Raw genomic sequence first — 24,459 nt, forward strand, 5'->3', positions numbered from 1 at the left:
ATCCGATCGGTGCATCCGATCAACCAGCCGTTCAGTATGCCCTCTTGAGGCCATTTTGGGGTATTGATTTCCACAGTGCTGAAGGAATAATTAGTTACTGCTATGATAATAAATACATAGTAATGCTGGTAAATAACTATAAGGCAAATATATAAATGAATGCACGAGTGAATTAATTAATTAAAGTTAAAACATTAACATTTAGAAAATATAAATAATATATAAATAATAACTTGATCGGATCGGTGATTGATCGGTATCGGGTGATCAAACTTTTGTGATCGGTGCTCGGTGATCGGTTCCAAAAAACCTGATCGGACCATCCCTAGAAAAAACATTTAGTACCATTTTAAACTTGAAGTACAAAGTTATTTTCAGTCAGTTCTAACCAAAATGTCTATTATCTCAATGTTTTCCTCGCAACATAATCACTAAAATTTCGTCACTGGGCAGAAACTTTCCAAGTTACAAGTTGTATTTCCAAGTTACAAGGCCGTCGCACAAAACTAGTGGAAACAGCCGATCTACAAGCACACAACGCATCGAGGCGTTGTGTGCTTGTAGATCTGCTGTTTTCTCTAGTTTAGTACCCATATGGGTAGATGATAAATACAAAACGAACGGTTTCCACCCGACAACGACGATATGCTATAAATATAAGGTGCTGGGAGTGAAAATTATAATGTAGGGGTGCCTCGGATTAAAAAAGTATTTATGGGGTGCCCTGAGACAAAAAGGTTTGGGAACCCCTGGTCTATATAAGCGTGTGTTTTTGTGTGTGTGTAGGTTGCGGTCATCGTGTGAGGATGAGCGGAGAGGAGGTGGATAAACGGGCGTCCCACTGCAATGACAAGAAGACGGCCTCTAAGAGAGTGCAGGAGCTCAGCACAGAGCTGTTCTTTGGCGTGTTAGTCAAGGTATCTCATCAACAAAGCCATAATCTCACTGCTGAATGATGCTTCTACCATGTTGCTGTGGCTTCCTACGAGTGATATATGGGTTTAAAACTTTATGACATATAATTGGAAGATAATCATATCAGTAATAATTAATGCCTTGCCTTGTAGCCATTGAATTTACACAGTTCAAGGTTCATCTTTTTTTTAATTTATATTCACACACACACGCACGCACGCACGCACGCACGCACACACGCACGCAGACGCACACATACATTTACAGTAGGACAGGAACCCCTATTTGTAACTATAGTATACCTTTCAAGACGGGAACTCCTTGGGTTGTTGTTGCGTAAGTGTTGCAACAGTGAACTGAAAAATAAGCGTTATTCAAAAAACAGCATAATAACAAGTCAATATCATTCTTGATTTTAAGTGCTATTGGGTTCCCACACTTCTAAGAGTAGCAAAAGTGAAAACTAAGTATTCTTTTTTGTGATTAATACTTTTTATTTCAGTTTTTAACATACACATTTTATAGAGATATAATGGGAGTCTGATTCAATCCCAGGTTCTCGACTCTCAAGGCAGTGGTTCTCAAACCTTTTCACGTCAAGGACCCCCAAATTGATATGTATTTGCCCGAGGACCCCCATCTCAAAAGGTTTTGTGCCAGCCAGGGACCCCCCAGAAGAGAAGATTTATGTTAAAAAATTTCAAAACATAATTTTTAAATTTCTAAATGTTAAAAAAACAGGCACGGCACGAAGTGACACGCTGTGAGCTTGAAGATCAGCTATTTTTGAATACCTCACCTATGAATGGATAAAGTCGTTAAAATTATCTGTGCTGCTGAAATGTGATGTCCTTCTGTGTGTATGCTGACCTGTAGGAGTGTGGTCCCCTGGACTCTGAGGCCATGGTGATGGGAGTACTGGACCAGTCCTTTGACGTGCTGGTTCTCCGCTATGGTGTGCAGAAGCGGATCTACTGCAAGGTTGGGCTGCATTACAGGATATTTACTGGCAATATTTCTTTAATTGCGTTATGTATTCCCATTAGTTGATTGAAATAAAGTGTTCACTACAATGAAGATAAGCACAGCAAATGGCTGTCGAGTGCACTACTATACCCTTTATTATTGAATCCTTACTGAATTTATTACACCAAATTAAGCGCACTAGACCAGTGGTCCTCAACCTTTTAACTGGGGACCCCCCCCCACCATGACGAGTATAACACAGTTCTATTGTGAAAATAGCAGATATACAGTACATGCTCACAATGTTTACATCTGATGTAAACAAAGTCGGCCCGACAATGACCAAAATGATTATTTTACCATTATTTTATACTTTTTGTGGTCATTTATGAATAGAAACACATATATGAAGCTTAATCTTTTTTTAGAAAATATTTTTGAAACATTTTTATTTTAGTGTCCGTTTTTCAAGAAAAAAGTTGACTATAGCTCTGTCACCCCCTTAGTTGACTGTCACCCCCTTAAAAATACCTTTACAATAAAAAGAAGCACGTTCGGTCAGGCGCTTTCCGTGTGGGTCTTCAGCGTTTTCATTCCAGACCAGGACCCCTTAGTTGAGAGAGAGATGAAGCAGGGACCCCCACAATCTTTTCGTAGATTCCACATGGTTTCATTGTTTGACAGCACAATCGTGGTGTATTTTGGATTTAACCACTTGAACCGTCAATAATTAATAAACTTGACCTATCACTCTGTACTTGGTCTGCTCTTTTTCCCCTCTACACCAAACCTCTTTGCTGAAAATTGTCGATAGTAGTAGTCTGCTATTTTTGGCTGAAGTTCTCTGCAGAATATGTACCCCCTGTAGTAACTCTGAGGACCCCCTAGGGGTCCCGGACCCCCTGTTGAAGACCCCCGTATTATTATGTCACACAATCCTATGGTGTCGAGCTCACCCACACAGCCATCCCTATGATGGGTGTACTGCATTTGTCAGATTGAAATGTTCTGTATGTTTTGTCTCCATCAGTCTGTGGAGGGTCTTGAGAAATTCCAGCACCACAAGGTGGGCAAGAAGTCGGAGCTCACACTGGTCTGGGCATCAGACGACCCACAGAAACCCTCTGAGAGCCAGGTAATGCCTAATTTACAGACCTTCACGCACAGGCACGCGACACTGAGCTTAAGACCTGGAATTATTTTATACTTTAGCTATTGAAAAATAGCAGATATACAAGCTCAAAGCGTGGCACTCGGCTTGCAGATCTGCTATTTTTGAAAATCTTTGAATACATATTTTTCAAAGCAAAGCTATTGAAAAATAGCAGATATACAAGCTCAAAGCGTGGCACTCGGCTTGCAGATCTGCTATTTTTGAAAATCTTTGAATATATATTTTTCAAAGCAAACTTCTGTAACTGAAATATTTGCTTCTGGGGGGTCCCTGGAACAACATATTTTGAGATGGGGGGGGGGGGCCATGGTCAAATACATTTATTTCTAGGGTTTGAGAGTTTGAGAACCACTGATTTAAAAAGAACGATTTAGAAGGCTTTTATAAATTTAGAACTGGATCAAAAATATTCAAAGACTTGTACACATTTTCACGGTTTTTCAGAAATAGCAGATCTACAAGCTCTCAGTGGCACTTGGTGCCACGCTTTGAGCGTGTATATCTGCTCTTTTTCAATAGCATAAAATAATGGTTAATGTAATAATGCGTTCCAGGAATGTGTTCCAGGTCTGCTAGTGAGTATAGTGTAAGTGCAGATGGAGCCATGTGTTACTAAAATGGCATAGGAATGGTGACATACAATAAAAAAAAAAACATTTTTTATATTGCATACATACAACACAAATGTCAGGAATTAACCTACTTAAGCCCTATTTTTTTGAAAATGTCACTTCTCCTTTTGTTTTCTTCCAGTACAGTAATGCATTGATATCAAAAAAGAAAGTGTACTTTAATTTGTACAAAGTTACTCACAGTATTTTTTTTTCTTTTTTTTTTTTTAGATTTGTTTTTGGGCTTTTTATGCCTTTATTTGATAGGATAGTAGATAGTAGTAGGAAATGGGGAGAGAGATGGGGAATGACATGTGGCAAAGGTCGTCCGGATCGGGAATCGAACCGGCGATGCCAGCAGGCATCATAGCCTAGTATGTGGTATGCGCCTTGACCACCAGGCCAGCGGGCGCCCCCGACTCACAGTATTTTTAAATGTAACAACTCCATGTAACAACTCCATTGTTATGTTCATTACAGGTGATTTCACTCTTCACCTTAGTGGAGGTGCAGCTGAGAGCCGACACCGTGGGCAAGTACACCGCTGTGCTCAAGAGACCTGACGAGAAAGCATCCTAAAGCCGTGTTCATATGTGTCATGGTCAGGTACATAGGATGTGTCATAGGCACATCGTTCAAACATAGAAACAAAAGTTGCAGCAATTTGCTTTAATACTGAATGAATTGCACATTTTTGTCATTGTATTTAGATTTTATTTTTATTAACAAGGGAAGCTTAAAGTAACTTGAGTGAAATGACCACATTCATTTTGGAGTGTTTATTTTTTATTTCTTTGGGAGCCGCCACAGGCTCTCCGATAAGCATGGAGGGTTCACACTTCTGATCAGATCAGAGAGACTTGACCCCCTTAAAAATACCTTTACAATTAAAAGGAGTGCGATTCCAGTAACTAAAAATACTCAGATACCTCACTAGACAAAAAGGCATCAGACACCTACAGTATTTTCTGGACTATAAGGCGCACCTGACTATAAGGCGCACTGTCAATGAATGGTCTATTTTCAAACTGTTTTCATATATAAGGCGCACCTGACTATAAGGCGCACATAATAGACGCTACCATTGCGTTATGCATCCAACAGATGGAGCTGTGCTAAAGGGAATGTCAATGTCAATGAATGATCCATATATAAGGCGCACTGGACTATAAGGCGCACTGTAGTTTTTTGAGAAAATTAAAGGCTTTTAAGTGCGCCTTATAGTCCAGAAAATACGGTAATTAACATTAAAAGAGAGAAAAAAAACGACTACAACTACAAACTTCATGTTCTAGGTTTTTTACATCCGAGGAATGCTCAAGTATTTTTTATTTATTTTTTGCTTTTTACCACTCCCTCCTCAATTTATTTATCGTTATGCCAATTCATTCCTCCCCACACACATTTCTGTGTGTTGTGTGTCCTCGTGCCCAACACTCCCTGTGGGTGCTGCGGGCCCCAGCCCGTAGGGGTACAGTATGTGCAGTGACATCCCCGGCTAGCTTCCATCCCCCGAACACAGGCCAACTGTGTTCGTAGGCCTATATAGACGCTCGACAATGCCGGAGGCACCATGGTGGATTCAAACGCCAGGACTCTGCAGTGGTGGACAGGTATTTTATCACTGCGCACCCGAGCGCCTGAATCGAGAGTATTTGCATGCAAGTAATGTTTGACCCCAGGTCCAACTGTGAAAGCTTGGTAACTTGCTAACTGTGCAATGAATGGATTAAAAAAGGTTTTCTTAGTGACCCTAGTTTAATTTAGTGAAATGGTTTCCTGTTACCAGTAGAGGTGGAATGTCTACAGATTTTGCTACTGGTCAACAAGACAAGTCTGTTCAAAATGTGCGTCAGTTACTGGGACAATAATGTGTTTACCACCTCAGAACCATGGGTGGGTATAACACGAACAATAATGTGTTAACAGAACCATGGGTGGGTATAACACGGAACAGAAGCTAGTGCTTATCATCCACATAGTTCAAGAAATGTGTTCTCAGTGTATGGTAATGCTGTCTACTCTTAAGCCTATTTTAATGCGTTGGTGAAAAACAATTTTAAAATATATACCCTGTATGCTTATTTCCCACCAGAAAAGTGAGACTTGAATACATAATGTTGTACGAGCAAGTGAGGAAACTTGTTATGTTGCTGATTTGCTGAAAAAAAAGTGTGGTTCTGTAGGAGGCGAGCAGCGTCTATATCTGTCCGAGGCTAATCTTGCAAACTGCTTGACCGATTAGCACCAGATTTCTTGTGCAAACTGCTAGTAGGCCAAGGAAGTACCTCCAAACGTTTGTCTTTTAATATTCAATAAAACAAATATTTGAAGTCTCATCAGGCCGTAACTTTGTCCAAATACCGTTTGGACGTCACTGACTGACCCACATGGAAGTCCAAAATCCACATGAAGCCATGTGGTCATTAGACTCCATCTTGTGAGTACAAGCACCAGTTTGGTGTGTTGGCAGGTAAATGTGGAGCTGGCCTGTCGCAGAGGTACAGTATAGGAACGACTTTGCTTGTAGATCAATATGCCGGACTGACAGCTTGCTCCCGATAGCCTTGCTGTTATGTACTGTATCTCACAGCCTGGAGGGACGCTAGGTCTGAGATTTTATGAATTTACCAAAATAACATGGCTGTCATTGACCGATTTGTAAATTATTCTGTTCCTTAACCTGCTGCCAGTTTGACCCTGATCCATATAGTGGTTTGCAAAAATGGATGCGGACAGACACGTACAAACGCACATGGGTTAAAACTTGATCTCTGCCCTGCCTTCAGCCTGGTGGAGATCATTATTTGAATGTTGGTAGTTAAATGGTTGCTTCAGCTTGAGTGACATTAAATCTCTCAAGCTTCGCCGTGGCAGTAGCAGTAGTTGTAACGTTAAGTGTTCTTTATATAAAAAATACAATTTGAGAACAACCCTTTTGACAGAAACGGTAAACCCGGAGTTATACTTATTATTATTATTAAATGGGATTCTTGCACCGACAATAGCCTATCTACAAGCTTGTGTCACGTTGTAGATCGTCTATCTTCGGTGTGCAACCCCTGTGCGCAACTAAGCATAAATCAAGCATTAGCCTTCCACAGAAATGCGTATATCTATCATCCACGACTAATGCTACTGTAATGCATTCTAGTAGAGTTTTGAGAGTACTCCTTGTTTGCCGAGAGGTTGATCTGAGTGTCTTCTTGTACAAGGTCTATGAGATTTTATTTCAGTGCTTTAAAGCAGGGTTTCCCAACCTTTTCACTCGAAATACATTATAAATGAAAAATGATGTTGTTTTCAGTCATAATAATAATAATAATAATAATAAACCTTTATTTGTATAGCACCTTTCATGACATGAAATGCAGCTCAAAGTGCTTTACAGAGCATAAAATGAAGCACACGTGCTTAACAGAGAAAACGTAAAATAGAAATAAAAAATACATAAAAAAGAGATAAGTAAAATGATTACAATAAAGCAAGAAAAAATAAAAGCATAGAACATTGAAGAACAATTTCAGAGCCGTGCGGACGTCAATAGCAGCATAGGGATTAAAAGATTTAGCTAAAAGCAAGAGTAAAGAAATAGGTCTTGAGCTGTGCTTTAAAGCTATCCACCGAGGCTGCCTGTCTTAGGTGTAGTGGTAGTTTATTCCAAGCTGTCGGTCCATAGAAGCATAAAAATGGGTCTATGACCCAGACATAGGTCCTGGCCCACTATTTGGGGAACACTGCTTTAAATTAAGGCAATGCTGCATTCTAGACACGGATCCATTTATATCATATAGACGTTTCTACCATCTGTTGTCTGTAGTGCCCACTGAGGCATTGCATCCTAATAAGATATTGGATTATTACTGTAGTATTGTTTAACACAATAATGGGAATGACTTGAATATTTCTGCCTCATTAATGCTGCTGTAAATTGTGATTGTGTGGCCTTGTCTGAGTTTTATTTTGAGTTTTTTGTTGCTCGGTTTTATTCATGCTAAGTAACCACCATCCACAGTGAAAATGTACAGTATGTGAAGTCACTGCTGAGCCCAGTTTTCTTGGATTTTATGTTAATTTGCCGCCTTCTCTTTTGAGTTCATAATGGGTAACCCAGGCCTCTTTCTCTGGCTTCAGTGTGACCAGCTGAATAATTCTTGCTAGCAAATCGAATTAGCTCAGTGGCCTACCTCTGTCCTGTTGAATGTGCCTTTCTTTGTTTTAATTCTCTTATATTGAATGATCCACAACAAGTGTCATATGATCCTAACTCAAAAGGGTTATTTATTAGACGTGAAATCTGCACAGTCAAAAGTTAAACAACTTGGTTATTTCTGGGTTAAACTTTATTTTTGTTGTTTTATTATTATTAAAGCATTTTATAATGAAAATACCTTTAGTTAAAATGCATTAATACAATTAGTGTTCTCATTTTAGTTAATGTTTTTATTTTATGTTTGAACATTTTATTCTCAAGTTAATTTATATGGTCTTAATGCAAAGATTGACTGAATTAGACGTCAAAGCCTGATGCGTGTATGTATTTTAAAGCGGCAAATGGTTACGTTTGTGTTGTTTTTCATAGATTGGAGCAAAACAAAAACAGGTTTACTTTGACATAAAATGTGGGACGTAAAACTGAAGGGAGAAAATATTTGTGCAGTAGTTGACCTACTCAAAAGTACACATTGGGTCCATTTAAATGTCCAAGTAAAAACTGTTTAATATGACATTTTTAGTATTTGCTGTCACATGTAACTTTTGCTCTGATCTGTAAAGTACAGTGTAAGTACATGCAAGATGTGTGTAACAGAACTTCTGTCTTTGTAACCAGATCATTAATAAATCCAAGGGAGGCATCAAACTGTGATATTCGTCATCTCAATGGAAGCATAGAAACATTGTCTGTTTTTATTTTGGCTATTGATTTTAATTTGAGGGGAACAGGAGTGTCTGTCTAAAGACTGTCTGTTTGTTTATTAAAGGATCCCCATTAGAGACACATGAATGAGCCTCTAGTTGCAGTTTTCCTGCAGTCCTGAAAGCAAATCCAATACAGACATACAACTAAAAATAAAAAAAGATATAAAAGCAATCATAAAAACGTACAAAAAACACATTAACATTGTAATATCAAAATAAAAAAATAAAGCATTTGATATGTATAGTAAACGGATGTATCAATCTAAACTCTTACTCTACTTTCTTTTCTTCCGAAGCTCACAAAGTTACAGATTTTCTAATGAAGGATCAATAATTGTCGGTGAGCATATGAGGAACGGTACTGTAAATTAGGGTCACGTACAGCAGTGACTCCCGTCTGTTTATTCAAGAAGGCGGAGGATTAATATCTCAAATGTTCTTGATTACCATGGTGTGTGTGTAATTGATGAATCATAAACACACCATGGCAACTGCAGTGAGTGGTTAGAATACTGGTGATAAGCTATTAGTCAGGGGATATCTTTAGAAATAGTGTCAAATCCTGGAATAAATTCCTTACCAAAAAGATTCTTCACCAATGTGTTTGTAAAGGTGTCTAGTAACACATCTCACAAAGACTGAAATTCAGTTTCCCTAGGAAAATCTTTGACAGCTAGGGTAATTCTGGGTCTCATTCACTCACTATACACTATAGGGGAAAAAATCACTCCCAAAAAATATGCTTTAAGTGGGATGTGAGGGCTCTAACTAGGTGTTTTTAATTATTCTGAATCCATTGCAAGCATTTGTTTTGCACCAAAACATTCCTTGGGCTAGAAATGGACCCCCATACCACTGTGAAAAGTGATGACTCATCACTAAACCATCATTTTATGGGCTGTTTTTAGCCCAATGAATGTTTTTTTTGTGCAAAACAAATGCTTGCAATGGATTCAGAATAATTACAAACACCTAGTTAGACCCCTCACATCCCACTTAAAGCATATTCTTTGGGAGTGATTTTTCCCCTATAGTATAGTGTATAGTGAGTGAATGAGACCCATAATTACCCTAGCTGTCAAAGATTTTCCTAGGGAAACTGAATTTCAGTCTTTGTGAGATGTGTTACTAGACACATTTACGAACACATTGGTGAAGAAATGTTTTGGTAAGGAATTTATTCCAGGACTTTTTTAAGATATCCCCTGATTATATTGCCAATCTGTTGAAGTGGTGAGCTGGCTTTAACGCCTTCAACTATACCACCTTGGTGAGTTTGACTGGGGTCAAGGCCGATCCAAAAAACATTCAATCTTGGTAATCGCACATGCTTTACACATCTAACAGATCATGTTTTCTGTAAGTCTTGAGTTACCGTGGTGAGTCAACGCTCTTTATCATTTTGGGATGAGCGCTACACCCATCCAGTCTTATCTGTATCTGTTTAATTGATATGACATTGATGGGCTACTCCTACAGATTAATGGCCTGTGTAAACTATGGTTCATATCAGTCCAGGAGCCCAGCCTCCTTGTGTTTTGAAATAATTTGCTGTGATGGTGTCATATATCTATTGGACAGCTATTATACACAGTACAAACCTGAGTGTCCATTGAACAGAGTACTTTGAGTTAAAAGAACACTTGGGCTTTTATTGTGTAGTATAGTAAATGGTAACTGAACCTGCTGCATCATCCACCCTATTTTCTATCCTTATACACAATAACCTTTATTGCCATGAGTTCATTTACCTGATTTATTGAGACCTGCCCATAGTTTTAGTATATAGACGGCTAACTACAGTAATGGGCATTCTAAAAATGAAACTTTCTTCCAGTAACTGACCAACAGTCAATTACCCTCCGTGACACATAATATTGTCCTAGACTACGTTTTCATTTTCATATTTGACAGCATTCACACGGTAAGCTAATATTTATAAGAGTTGTTAACTCTATTAATGGGAATAAATGTCTCATCAATTTGTCTAATCACTTCTTAGGTTGAACTAATTGCTGCACAGTGTTTTCACTTTAAAAGTGGCATATTATACTAATAATACTAATACTAATAATTGCTCATTTCAAGAAGGTTTGAGTATTCTAGTAGTTTGCACAGCCTATGAAAGTTATTTCACAGTCAGAGTCTGCACTCATGGAAATATCCTTGAATACACTACTATTGTAAATTTGTAATACTTTTCGTATACTGCCCAGGAAGCTCATTAAATAAAGGTTTCTGGTGGATATTTCCATAACTGCTGGCAACTCCAGACTATAAATTTCTACTCTGCCTGGTCCTTCGATTACATAATTGTGTATTTACAGCTTTATTGCTGTGATTGTCCTAGAGAGGTCCACCAGTGTCCCGCCTGATTCACACTGCAGGGGTCCAAAGGCTGTTCTATGGTTTCACAAGACATTTTCAAGGTAAAAAAAAAAAGGAATTAGAATGTAGCCCACTACTATGATGTGTTTCATAATAGTAATATAGCCAACTACAATATGTACCCCACATGTGATTGAAATGTAGGCCTACTACACTCCATAAATTAATTTGATAAGATCACACAATACACATGATACAACATCAGTCAGGCTATTTCTAATCTATGCAAATAGCCGTTGATGAGAGATTCACCTTAAAATCCCAGTAATGGTATCTGATATACAGCAGTGGTTCTCAACCCCAGAGGGGTCCCCAAATTATTTTGGGGGGTCCCCAGATAATTAACTTAATGTGCAATATTGTTTTCTCTCTAAACAGTAAACAAACCAACATAAAGTCTAAGTATATAGAGGATGTCTTCACATTTATAAAGTGACAATTTAAGAACCTCTTAATACCTCTAAAATGACAAATTAAACATTGGTCAAATTGTGAAAATAGCAGATCTACATGCTCACAACGCCTCGCGTTGTGAGCATGTAGATCGGCTATTTTCACAATAGAACCGTGTTATACAAAATGTCATGCCTCAACTCTTAATGCTCGTCAGGTCAGGGATGGGGTCCCCAGTTAAAATATGATTATTTTGTGGGTCGTGGCCTGAAAAGGTTGAGAAGCACTGATATACAGTATGTGCACATACTGTATATAGTGACCAGGAAGAGGAGAGGTTTCCCTTTTTCCCCGACTTGAGTGTGCAGTTCAAAGTCAAAGTCCCATAAAAATGCTGTCACTTTGAGTTTGACTGTTTCCACCTTCTGTTAACGACACTCGGCTACTGTACACACATATGATCCCTTTGTGTGCGAATGAAGGACCGGGAAGTAGGATTTTAATGAAAAATCAACTATAAAGTGATTCAGGTAAATCTCTGGTGAATTATTAGACGTTTAAACTAATATATATTTGCTTATTTGTTGGTTTAATTGCGTGTTTTCTTTAATAACGCAGGGCATTGTCACTCAGTCATTTCTGCTCTGCTGCTTGCATGTTCAATTTGGGTAGTCATGAATGCAGTTTATCCCAATGAAATGTAATTTATGAATTCATAGAGACGGAGTCAGAAGAAGACATTAGTCAGCTGTTTATGTTGTTGACAACATAACACCATTCCTACACACATTTTCTAAATGTGTGTATGGATGGAAATATGGCTGTCACGATATGACATTTTACATGACGATTAATTGTCACTCAAATAATTGGCGATTAACGATTTAATTGTGTATTTGTCGTTGATAATTACATTTCTGTTTGGCTTGTAGGCTTTGAAGTTGCACATGACAGATATGACACATAACCTTAAATATACAATGAAATTACTGACATATTTGACAACTTTATACTTAAAAAAGAACATTGATAGATGCGACGTGTTGTGAGCTTGTAGATCTGCTATTTCCACTATTTTTGACTTTCTTAAAAATATATGAACATTTTTCAACATGGAAACGATTATGAAAAATAATCACGATTATGTCAAATAATCACGATTAGACGATTATGTAATAATTGTGACAGCCCTAGATGGAAATATGGAATATTCCCTCATGTATGCTTATATTTTGTTTAGGGAATAGGAAAACTGTGGTTTGGTGATGCTGAGGAAGGTAAGCCTCCCAAATCTTGATTTCTATACCATGTTTTTCTCTTCTATAAAGTCTTTAAACTGAGTATTATGGCTTTTTCTATGGGCTTTAATGAAGTTATAACTTTGCCAGGGAATTACTGTTTAGTTGGGTGTTGTACAGTACACGTATTGAATTTTGTTTCGATTCTGTTAGTTTCCAGTGTGGATTTGCTTGTTTCATTTTAGCTTTTGTTCAAAAATGTTTAGTTTTTGATAGTTTCATTATTAGGCTATTATTATTATTTATAACATGGGGTTATTTGTCAGGGACAACATTTAAGATATTCCGTTTAGGTATTACACTACAATACAAAAATACAAACACTTTGTGAAGGCAATTGACTCCAGTTTTAATCAGCATAAGGAGGCATCTTATGCTTCTTCCGTTGACAGATTTGAACAAATTGTCAAAGACTAAAACTACACACATTTCTTCCATTATTTTATTTTAGTTAGTTTTGTAGGTACACAACTGACATTTTGTAGCTACCATTGTGCTAATAGAGCCTGGCAGCTTTTATTTTTTCTGCTTTATTGTAATCGTGTATTTTTCTGTTAAGCACTTGTGCTTAATTTTCTGCTCTGTAAAGCGCTTATATTTTAATGAATGAATGAATGAATATTTTATTTCCGTGTCTGGGCAATATTTGACCCATCCCATACGGGATTATCAGACACATCAAATACATACTGTACATGTATACAACAATAGACATTCCAGTGCGAATTCCGCCAACAGCTGAATACAAAGAATTCAATGTCTCACAGAAGTGAGTACCTTACAAAAGTGAGTACCTTACAGAAGTGAGTACACCCCTCCCATCTCTGCAAACACTCAAACGTCTGCAGAGATGAGAGGGGTGCACCCACCCCTGTGATACACTGCATCTCCATATGGCCTGCACATAGCACAAAAGTCAACATTTAAATTCATCTATAGCCTAGGTCACTTCTCCTATCCCACACTTTAAAGAGATATTCTGCAAAAGCAAATACATGATCAAAAAGAAATGTCATAAGTTATATTTTTTTACCATACTCTACCATACAGATTACAGAAAATTACTTAGTTATATAGTGCCGATTTAACCATTTTTCTTTCTCCCCTACACACATTTTAGTTTAGTTAATAATCTTGCTCTACAAGTTCCTGTTGAAATTCCTTCAAGGAAATACTGTAAACTGTGAGATGATGATAACGGAATTATCATTAAACGTTAACCTAATTTTCGGTCAACGTATTGTTTTCCGTGTTCCCAGGGGGAGTGGGTGTGGGTGGACTCCAGTATTGGGGTGCTCATTGGAGCCAGGGTCAAAGTGACAGATTCTGGTGACCAGATTCTGATTGACGACGAGGGAAATGTAAGTATGCTGTCGTGGAAACTCATATCTCAGTTTATTTGTTTTTCAGGGCTGATTGTGAGGGAGTTAACCACATGAATCCTGGCACTGGGCATGTCATAATAGGCAAACATTCTGCTAAATGTTTGTGAACCTGTGGATATGTTATATTCAAAGAGATTTGAGGAAGAGCAAAAAAAAAAAAATGGGTAACCAAGTATGGACTCCTCAGTCAATGAAATGAAAATGAAAGTACATGGATCAAGAGTTTAAGGTGTGTGTGTGTGTGTGTGTGTGTGTGTGTGTGTGTGTGTGTGTGTGTGTGTGTGTGTGTGTGTGTGTGTGTGTGTGTGTGTGTGTGTGTGTTCGTGTGTGTTCGTGTGTGTGTGTGTGTTAAAACCACTGCTGTGTGTTTTTACTTGCTTTATAACACCTTGCTTCTTCAACCTTGTCAGTCAATTCATAGCCTTATTTCAGGAAAAAGACAAATGGCTCCCTTTAGAAAACACACACTCCACAGTCCACATCTGAGATCTTTTGCATAGCCTACCAATATATCTGCCTAGTTGAATCTAAGTTCAATGTACTGCTAACACTGGGCAGAAACGTACTGTAGCGTACGTCTACTGCTGTTAGCGACCACTGTTGTAGCAACTACAATGACTGAAGTGTTGAATTTAGATGTCGCCTGATGTGGGCGTTGGCAGATATCTCCAATCTTCTGCCAACATAAGTCATTGTATACTCCACTATTTGATGCAAAGCATTCCATAGGTCGGTGGTTCTCAAAGTGGGGTGTGGGGACCCAGAGTGGTCCTTGAGGGGCTTCTAGGGGGGTGCCCAGCTAAATGAGTTCCACTTTCACCCTATACAGCAGGGGTGGGCAACTTTGATGATGGAGAGGGCCACGTTTTTTTAGCTTGAAGATCTGTTATTTTTGCTATTTTTGAATTGGAATCCTGAATTATTATACTTTTACTTTATTATACTTCTTCTGTTAACTTTATGAACTTAAATACAAATGCATTGGACAAAGAAAAGACTAGTACTAGTCATTAAGCTACTAATATAGACTGAAATAATTAAAGCAGGTCATGTTTGCATGTTTGGGATTGTAACAGCTGAAATCAATAATATATATCAGTATTCCTATATTAACCTGAGGGCCGCATTAAGTGAAGGCGGGGGCCGCATGTGGCCTCCGGGCCGCCAGTTGTCCATGTATGCTATACAGGCTATTTAAAAAAGAATCGTGAAAAATTTGGAACAATCTGGAATATTTGTTTGTATTTGAATATTTTAAACACAAAATAAATTGGACAAAATCTTTTCAGATGGGAGTCCACGGCCAAAAACATATTAATTTGGGGGTTCTTCACATGTAAAAGGTTTGGGAAACACTGCACATTAAGCTATAGCGTATTTCTATCGTATGCCTGACTCTCCATTTGTTTCCTTAGGAACGCCAACTGTCCGTGGAGCAGCAGGCGTCGCTCAGGATCATGCACCCTACGTCAGTGGAGGGCGTGGACGACATGATCCGCCTGGGGGACCTGACCGAGGCCGGACTCCTCCGCAACCTGCTGGTCCGACATAAGCAAGGCATCATCTATGTAGGTTCCTTCCTCAACATACAGCAGGGTTCCCCAATTAGTTTTCCCAAGGGCCGAATTATGTCTAGGGTACCAAGCCGAGGGCCACAACATTGCAGGGGTCGACGGTGGCGTTCCCGCTACTCCAGCGACGGTTCAGATATCGTCGTTGTGGGGTGAAAATCTTGTATGTCCAAAACCGTTCGTTTTGAATTTCTCATTTTAAAAATTATTTTAACTAATGAAAACAGCCGATCTACAAGCACACAACGCCTCGCGGTGCGAGGCGTTGTGTGCTTGTAGATCTGCTGTTTTCACTACTTTTGTGCGACAGACTTGTATGATTTGCGAAAGAATGTACAAATCTGGAGATAGAAGATTTCCCCCCGACAACGACGATATACTAGTGTTGTTGCTGCTCTTATACCACCATTATTACTGGGTTTGGTGGGGGCCAGACAGTAGCCCCCCGCAGGCCGCAAATGGCCCACGGGCCGCCTATTGGGGAACCCTGACATACAGTATACTGTACAATCAGGGGCGTCACAAGGAGGGGGGAAAGTGGGACTGAGTTACTAGGGCCCAAGGTGGAGGGGCCTTCGTTATTTCATACTTTAGCTATTGAAAAATAGCAGATATGCAAGCTCACATCGCGGCATCGAGTGCCGCACTGCAAGCTTGTAGATCTGCAATTTTTTGAAAAGTCGTAAAAATGTGTGCAAATCTTTGAATATAGGTATTTTTAAGCGAACATTTTGTAATAAAAATGTTGCTTCTGGGGCGTCCGTGGAACTCAATGTTTTGAGATGGGGGGTCTGTCATTTTGGGGGTCTTTCACATGAAAAGGTTTGAACACCACTGACATAGAAACAGGTTTTTCAAAAAACCTTAGAAGGATTTGAAATATTCAAAGACTTACTAAAATGTTCACAATCTTTCGAAAATAGCAGATTTACAAGCTCTGCTATTTTTCTGCTATTTTTCAATAGTTATAGCACAAAATAATGTGTTCCCAGTCTAAATGGGTTAAATCCCCTCCCCCTATGAGGAACATTCATGGGGGGGCCCGCAGTGTATCCTTGTACCCAGGGCCCAGAATTTGGTGTGACACCCCTGTGTACAATTCTGAGTGTTCATTTAACTCTGAGAGTGTACAAATGAAGCCAAATTTATCCATACGGCTGGTCCAACATTTGGACATTGGGTCCATTTTTGTTAAATGAACACTGATGATTTGACTGTGTATCTTAGCACACACACATGTACATGCTACGGGTTTGTCCTGGCATCATCATATGGCATCCGGATAGACATTGATTGATTGATTGATTGATTGATTGATTGATTGATTGATTGACTGATGTATTAAAAGTTTGCATAGAAAAAGGGTACAGTTTTATGACAGTAGAGTTCACTGGTACACGGTCAACTAAAAGGATAAGCTCAAGTAAGCCTAGACTTTTTAAATTGAGATCCTTTTTTTTAACTCATAACAGATAAAACACAGTACTATGCAGAGAAAATGAGGAAAAAAAAGTTGTAAGAACACAACGCAAAAAAGAAATGGTATATACGTACAATAGAAAGGTCAGGGGGAGGTGAGGTTAGGATAGGTTTACTGTTACAAGTAGCAGCAAATTCATTCATATATTCACTGTCCATATTTATTGATAGACTGTACATGTGTTCACTCTTTCATTCACTCAGAAATCTAGTGCAGATATCTAGTACCAGCAGCTCAATGTTTTATTTGATCTTGATTTATAATTGTATTCTTATAATAGTGTATACGGTATGGTTCTTGACCTGTAGGCTACCTCTGTGTTTCGTTCTAACTGCTTTTGTTGCTATATGACACCAGAATCCCCCCCCCCCCCCCCCCCCCCGGGATCGATAAAGGTTTATCTTACTTGTTATCTTAAATTATTTCAATGGTCTATTGTATTATTTAGAACAGTTTATTGGCCATATTCTCCCTGCATTCATTTTACTCTCACGTTATACTGGCAAGGAGTGGGAATCCAAACCCCACCCCATCCGGTCGCGTGACGTAAAAGAGCGAAGGGTCACACATTTCCTGGCAGCGAAATGCAAGGAAGGTAGATTAAGGAATAGACGTGCTGGATGGCAGGCATGCGCCATGACACTCATGGGTGGCAAACTCACACCAGCAGTTGAAATACAGAGAGCCGGCTGGACAGCTTGTGAACAAACATAATTTCGGAATCATTTTGAGCTTTGTCATATAATTGGTTCAGGAATATAAAAAAATACATTTCACATGTTGTTTTGTGTCCACTGGTTTTTCGATGTGCACAGTAGGTAGTTTTATCGAGGCATCTAAACGGCGGCAGGATATCGTTTCAGGCTCTGTTGATTCGCAAGATTTTTTGTCAGACTGGCAATGATGGACAGTCTTGCGAAACACGATCATAAACTTACTTTGTGCTCTTTAAATACCTGTACCTCTATGAAATTATACAGTGTACTGTATAGGGATGCGGTATCGGTACTCGTGGTATCGGTACTCGCCCTGATACCGGCCTATTTTGCGGTATCGGTACTCGTCCGATACTGCTCACAAAGCGCGCGAGTACCCTGTGTGTTCCGCCACTTCGCCTTTCTCTCTCTCTCTTAAAGTATCAAAAGTAAAAATACAAAATGTTTGAGCATAGCAGATCTAGAAGATCATGCACAGTACAGGAATTTCCATGGGCTAAACCTAAAAAAAAGTGAAATGTGTGGCATTTGTGCCATGTTCTGGGAAAGCAATGCAATTTAATGTGTTATATACAGCCAGAAAGTGAGGAACATCTGATAAAAAATAAAAAAAACGTAATTTAAAGACATTTTGTATTATTAATTGTACTCGTATCGGTACTCGGTATCGGCGATTACTCAAAATGAAGTACTCGTACTTGTACTCGGTCAGCAAAAAAGTGGTATCGGGACATCCCTAGTACTGTACACATCAAAAAACAACACAGCAGCAAACAATGTGTGATATGTATTATTTTATTATTCTTTTTCTATGTATTTATATACTGTATACGTACAAAGAGACAAAGCCGGAGCGGTTAGCAGTGCACCGCTTAAAAATGAGCTCATTCAATCCATCGTATTTTGACGTGTTGTGAAAGTATAACATTGGCATTCATACATTTAAAATAAAAAAATAAAAGATGAAATATGTAGATACAATGTTCCTGCCTAACAGAGAAATATACAGTATTTCTCTATACTGTAAATGTGACTTTCTCAATACTGAATTTCCAGGAATGTTGGTAAGCCATGAAAGAAGCACATATGTTATTTTACTGCTATCTTGGAATTATATTGACAGCCATCAATGTTTATTGTCACACTGTTATTTTCTGTTTCTTATCAGACATACACAGGCTCTGTGCTGGTGGCAGTGAACCCATACCAGGAACTACCCATTTATACTGGTGACCAGGCAAGTCTCAACCTAGAACCGAGGCATATTTTCAGCCTTAACTGAGATTGTTTGAGAAAATCAGTAACTGAATTAATCTGATCGACCAGCCAAAAAAGATGGCGTTTTAGTTTCTTTCTTCTTAGGATGATACAATACTAAAAGGGACACATTGCCACTCAAGTCATACGTACCCAATCATCCCTGCATCCTAAACATGAAGGAGGTCGGGTTTATCGCTTAATAGTACTCATGTCATTATATTATAAAAAGATGGTCAAAGATTTTCCCAAATAGCTAAAAACTAAACAAAAGGCTATTTTTATAAGCACCTATGGATCAGTTATTGTCAGCAAAGACATTTGGATTAGAGGGACAAAAGGGGGGGACCAAGTATAGGCCCCAAGTATAGGCCCCAGTCACTGAATTATATGGGTTTAAGTGGTTAATAATGTGCTTTGCATGCAGGTGAGGCTGTACCATGGTCGCAAGCTCGGAGAGCTCCCCCCACATGTCTTTGCCATCGCTGACACGTGTTACCACAACATGAGACGCAACCAGAAGAGCCAGTGTTGCATTATCAGGTGAGAATATCCACATTCTAATCAAATAAGTCTTCAAGTTTTTTGGTAACAGGCCCGTCAGTGATGGATAAAGGACCAAGTGATGACTATATTAGTAGTAGTAGTAGTAGTAGTAGTAGTAGTAGTAGTAGTAGTATTTAAGTTTTCAGAATTTAAGATCAATCTATTTTATTTTTTTATTTACCTTTGGTTTGGTTCTCGACCTTTACTCGTATTACCTTTCCTGTGTTTCATTCTTACTCTTGCTGTTGCTATACCTACATTTCCCTCCAGAGATCAATAAAGGTTTATTTTATCTTTATCCTATCTTATCTTGTATACTAAATAATTTCTGTTTCTGTGAATTCCTTCCCCTTTTTTCAACCCCCCCCCTCTCTCTCTCTCTCTCTCTCTCAGTGGAGAGTCCGGAGCAGGAAAGACAGAGAGCACTAAGTTGATTTTGCAGTTCCTTGCTGCAGTTAGCGGTCAACACTCCTGGATTGAACAACAGATACTGGAGTCCAACCCCATTCTAGAAGGTACTACAATATCGGTACAACACATACGTGCATGCACGCACGCACACACACACTAATGTCTAAATAAAAAAATGTCAACTTGTGCGCTCTACAGCTTTTGGAAATGCCAAAACTGTTCATAACGACAACTCGAGTCGATTCGGGAAATACTTGGAGATCTTCTTCAACAAGGATGGCGTCATTGAAGGTGCATGTGTGGAACAGTACCTCCTGGAGAAGTCCCGTGTTTGCCATCAAGTAAATACACACCCAGTAGTCTGAGCACACTTTTCCTTATCTTTCTCTATGGTCAATCCATAAACTACATCATTAAAGGTATATAGTGTAGGTATATAATGTGCTTTGGTTATTGCCTGGGCCAAGAGTTCAACACTTTGAATCCCTATTCGACTGGATCAGATTTGGATTTTGGGTGTTAAAGATATTATTTGATTAGTCAAATGTATTTCTTATTGACATACAGTAAAGCGATAATTCTATGATCATCACAAAGTGATCCAAATGCTATTTTTGGTTTGAACTATCCGAAATCCAAATCTGCTCCACGGATAGGGATTACAAATGTTGAACTCAATTGGCTCTGGTTATTGCTTTGGTTAATCCCATCCAAAGGGATTACACAGGGGAATAAACTGTTAATTTTGCTTGAATTGCCGTAAAGAAAACACACCATGCTATAATAGCCTTAGTGTATTTTCTCACAATATAAGGAAACATGAAAGCAACTTATTTATTTGATTCAGTTTCATGTGTGGTATTTAAATCCCTTGTTTTGTAGTTATTTGTACAGTAAAATACTCTGTATGCTCCATTTGCACTCTCTCAGAGTTAAACGAACACTCAAAATTGTACACTAATAAAAGTTGTTGTTGTTGTTTCACAACCCCAGGCCCAGGGGGAGAGGAACTACCACATGTTCTACTCCATGCTGGCAGGGATAACGACAGAGCAGAAGAAGACTCTGTGCCTGGAGGACGCCACAAAATACAAATTCCTCACGAGGGTAATTACACTTGAATTTGGAAACCCAAGTTCTAAAATAAAATTAACCAGACCAAAAAGCAAATTCATGACAGATGTGTACAGAATGTGGATCTGGTATTGCTTTGTAAGAAACATCTGACAATTGTAATCAACATAGCATTTAAAAGTAGTAAAAGCAAACTCTTAGAGCCTTTAAACATGAACTTATTGAATGTCACTGTTGTCACTGTGTGTATGCTCCTAATGACATTTTACACTCCTGATCACTGAGTGGCTGAGACTGCGGACGGAGTGGGTGAATGAAGGATGGTGCGAGTGACACGCGTAGGGAGCGCTTCTTTTGGTTCACGTGATAACCCATTCTGCCACTCGTTCACCTAGCGGCTCGCTGGCCTATAGCGGCATGCCAACAGCAAGGCTTTGAGGCACATGAGGCCTGCGTACATACAGTACATACGCAGAGCAACGTTGCGTGACACAAAACAAGTGCTCCCAGAAAAGAAGAGCTGTACATTCAGTACAACCAAATACAGGGGTGTCGCACCAAATTCTGGGCCCTGGGTACAAGGATTCACTGCGGGCCCCCCATGAATGTTCTTCATAGGGGAGGGGGTTTAACCCATTTAGACCGGGAACGCATTATTACGCATTATTTTGTGCTTTAACTATTGAAAAATAGCAGATATACAAGCTCACAGCGAGCTTGTAGCTATTCTTTTAAAATCATTATGTTTTCATGTGAAGGACCCCCAAAATGTTATTTATTTGCCCATGAATCTTAAAATATTTTGTTCCAGGGACCCCCCCCATTTGAGTTACAAATGTATATTAAAAGATTTGCACACATTTTCACGACTTTTCAAAAATGGCAGATCTACAAGCTCGCAGCGTGGCACTCGGTGCTGCGCGGTGAGCTTGTATATCTGCTATTTTTTTTTTCAATAGCTAAAGAATAAAATAATTAAGGCCCCTCCACCTTGGGCCCTAGTAACTCAGTCCCACTTTTCCCCCCTTGTGACGCCCCAGACCAAATACCAGGATATATGATCTTCCTATAACTTCTGTGATCATTGTGCAGGGTGACTGTATACTGTGCGAGGGACGTGACGATGCCAAGGACTACACACGAATCCGCTCTGCTCTGAAGATCCTGACCTTCACAGAGACCCAGTGCTTGGAAATCCTCAAGCTGCTGGCAGCCATACTGCATCTGGGGAACATCGGCTTCAAAGGTGGAGAGCATCTCTGGTCTTCTCTAGTTCAGCTGGAGTGCATTACACAACCAGTTACAGTTAGTTTGAGGGAGAGGGATTTATGAAATATCAGAGCTAGTAAGGTGGTGGCATGTATGAGTATGGATGAAGCTCGAAACAAAATATTCGAAAACACTCAATAGTGGGCTCGATAAAAGCACGGCTCAATAAGCAGGATTGATAAGGTGCTCTCCCTAGTTATAAGTAAGATCCGAAATGAAGCTTAAACCACTTTTATGTGAAAATCACACACTCACTTTTCCATATTTTCTCAGCAATTTAGTTATTGCCTGTGGTCCCTGTCACTGCCATTCACTGCTGTAGGCCTGGGGAGGGTGTAGACTGCTACATGTGTCCTCTGATACACACAGATTTGACAGCCGTGTTTTGACAGGAGTTTCATTGAGAGAATTTAACAAAGCAGAGATTCTCCATCTCCCCCAGATCCACTCTTCCTCTGTACTATTAAACCGCTTTCAATCAATTGCATTTTCCACGGTTGTAACCACACGAGAAACCAAAATCAACCCAACAGCGAGAAGATTGGTACATATCCTGGCTCTTTGGTAGGATTGGCAGAGCTTAACTCCAAACATGGCCATAAATATAACCATAACCATTTCTAATTTGATCTATTTGAATTGATTGGCAGCCTGGTAGTAAGTGCTGCCCGAGAGGCTAAATTCAGGGCAAAAGGCCCCTTAACCAAGATGCCTGGTTGAACCAGACCACTTGGGGGTCTTGCAATGTGTGTATTGCAATCTGTTATATACATGCTCAAGAGCTTAATTAATAAAACAAAATACATATTATATAATTATATAATTCTCTAATGGTCCATTCTATATTGTTAATTTCTCATGGAAGAGATTGATCATCATTTTTTTGTTTCTCACCAGCTACGACCTCCAGTAACATGGATAGCTCTGATGTCAGCACCTCACAACACTTCAGCCTTGCGGCTGAACTCCTTGAGGTGAGCCTTTCTCTCCTAGCCTTATTATTTATACCAAGCACAAAACGTTCTCACAATACCTCACATCTGTGTCATGGGAATATGAGAGCAGATGGCACTGTTTGAGTGAAAAGGAATGCTTCTAACACTGTACATCAGTGTCTATTGTCTCTCTGAAAGAAATGAAAATAGTTCTAATAACAGTGAGAATCAGTTTATTTGCAAGTATGAGGTTTATACAGTGCATTCATTGGATTCCTTACTTTGCATTATGTTGCTCTATCAACAAACAAAAACCTTGACAATACAGAGGCATGCATGCAACCCTAACCCATTTTGTTTTAGATGTAAACACATTGTGATAGGGAAATGTTGGACAATTTCTTCATATTTCTATGCATAATTTATGCTGTTTACTGAGCTATTTTTGGAGCTCAGTTTCCCCTTTTTCAGTGTTGAAAGCAAAATTGTCTTTACCAAAAAATAATTGGTACAGAGATTTGGTGTCTCTGTACATTTGGTCCAATATTACATCCTTTTCCTTCAGGTACAGAGTGCATCCCTTGCTAAGAGTTTGACCCATCGGTCCTTCCGCACCAATAGGGAGAGGGTGACCAAACCCCTCAGCACTGAACAGGCCTCTGACTGTAGAGACGCCTTCGTCAAGGTAAGGGTGCCCGGCCAGGCGGCCACTGGTTATAATACCAGAGCGAAACCTCTGTACTCAATCAGGTGTGATGGCTTTCATTTTTCACGTCTGGGTCCTGTGCATTAACACCTTAAATTAATGGTGGTCTGTGACTCCTCCAGGCAATATACAACAAACTGTTCGTATGGATTGTCAAGAAAATCAACAGCGTCATCAATAAGACGGCGGCCAAACGCCCCAAACATGCCACTCAGTCCATCGGCCTTCTGGATATCTTTGGCTTTGAGGACTTTGACACAAACAGGTGATGAGCGGCCTCAGTTCTAGCTGAAGACTATACTCTAGACGACAAGGGTTCCCAAACCTTTCAGGCCATGGCCCCCCAATATAATCATATTTTATTATATTGCCCCCCCCCCCCCCCCCCCTTTGTTGCGAGAGAGATGAAGCAGGGACCCCCACAACCTTTTTCATAGTTTCTAT

The 24,459-nt window shown here is 39.3% G+C and overlaps 2 protein-coding genes across 3 annotated transcripts in view; both read left to right on the forward strand.

Moving 5' to 3' along the window:
* LOC308285417 (DIS3-like exonuclease 2) overlaps window positions 1–8,409 on the forward strand; it is a 31,582-nt gene extending 23,173 nt beyond the window's left edge. Inside the window, exons 18-22 of one of the 2 annotated variants that reach the window (XR_013962061.1) lie at window positions 787–917; window positions 1,792–1,896; window positions 2,912–3,016; window positions 4,147–5,585; window positions 5,627–8,409. Coding sequence is in view for 1 of the 2 variants with exons in the window: in XM_080726170.1 (XP_080582296.1) it covers window positions 787–917; window positions 1,792–1,896; window positions 2,912–3,016; window positions 4,147–4,245 (440 nt within the window). In the remaining variant the exon portion in view is untranslated. Of the gene's footprint in view, window positions 1–786; window positions 918–1,791; window positions 1,897–2,911; window positions 3,017–4,146 lie in introns of both variants that reach the window. The other variant, XM_080726170.1, reaches the window with a different exon arrangement.
* A 4,223-nt stretch (window positions 8,410–12,632) lies between these two features.
* The window catches only part of LOC308284878 (unconventional myosin-VIIb-like), a gene marked incomplete at both ends in the record, with an annotated part of 41,816 nt that continues 29,989 nt past the window's right edge, over window positions 12,633–24,459 (forward strand). Inside the window, 12 exons of the mRNA XM_080725602.1 lie at window positions 12,633–12,644; window positions 13,925–14,026; window positions 15,466–15,618; window positions 18,986–19,054; window positions 19,502–19,617; window positions 20,014–20,135; window positions 20,230–20,372; window positions 21,025–21,138; window positions 22,198–22,351; window positions 23,272–23,348; window positions 23,875–23,994; window positions 24,138–24,280. Of these exons, the coding sequence (XP_080581728.1) occupies window positions 12,633–12,644; window positions 13,925–14,026; window positions 15,466–15,618; window positions 18,986–19,054; window positions 19,502–19,617; window positions 20,014–20,135; window positions 20,230–20,372; window positions 21,025–21,138; window positions 22,198–22,351; window positions 23,272–23,348; window positions 23,875–23,994; window positions 24,138–24,280 (1,325 nt within the window). The remainder of the gene's footprint in view (window positions 12,645–13,924; window positions 14,027–15,465; window positions 15,619–18,985; window positions 19,055–19,501; window positions 19,618–20,013; window positions 20,136–20,229; window positions 20,373–21,024; window positions 21,139–22,197; window positions 22,352–23,271; window positions 23,349–23,874; window positions 23,995–24,137; window positions 24,281–24,459) is intronic.

Source organism: Nannobrachium achirus (genome assembly GCF_963921795.1).
Source record: "Nannobrachium achirus genome assembly, chromosome: 5".
NCBI classification, from domain to species: Eukaryota; Metazoa; Chordata; class Actinopteri; order Myctophiformes; family Myctophidae; genus Nannobrachium; species Nannobrachium achirus.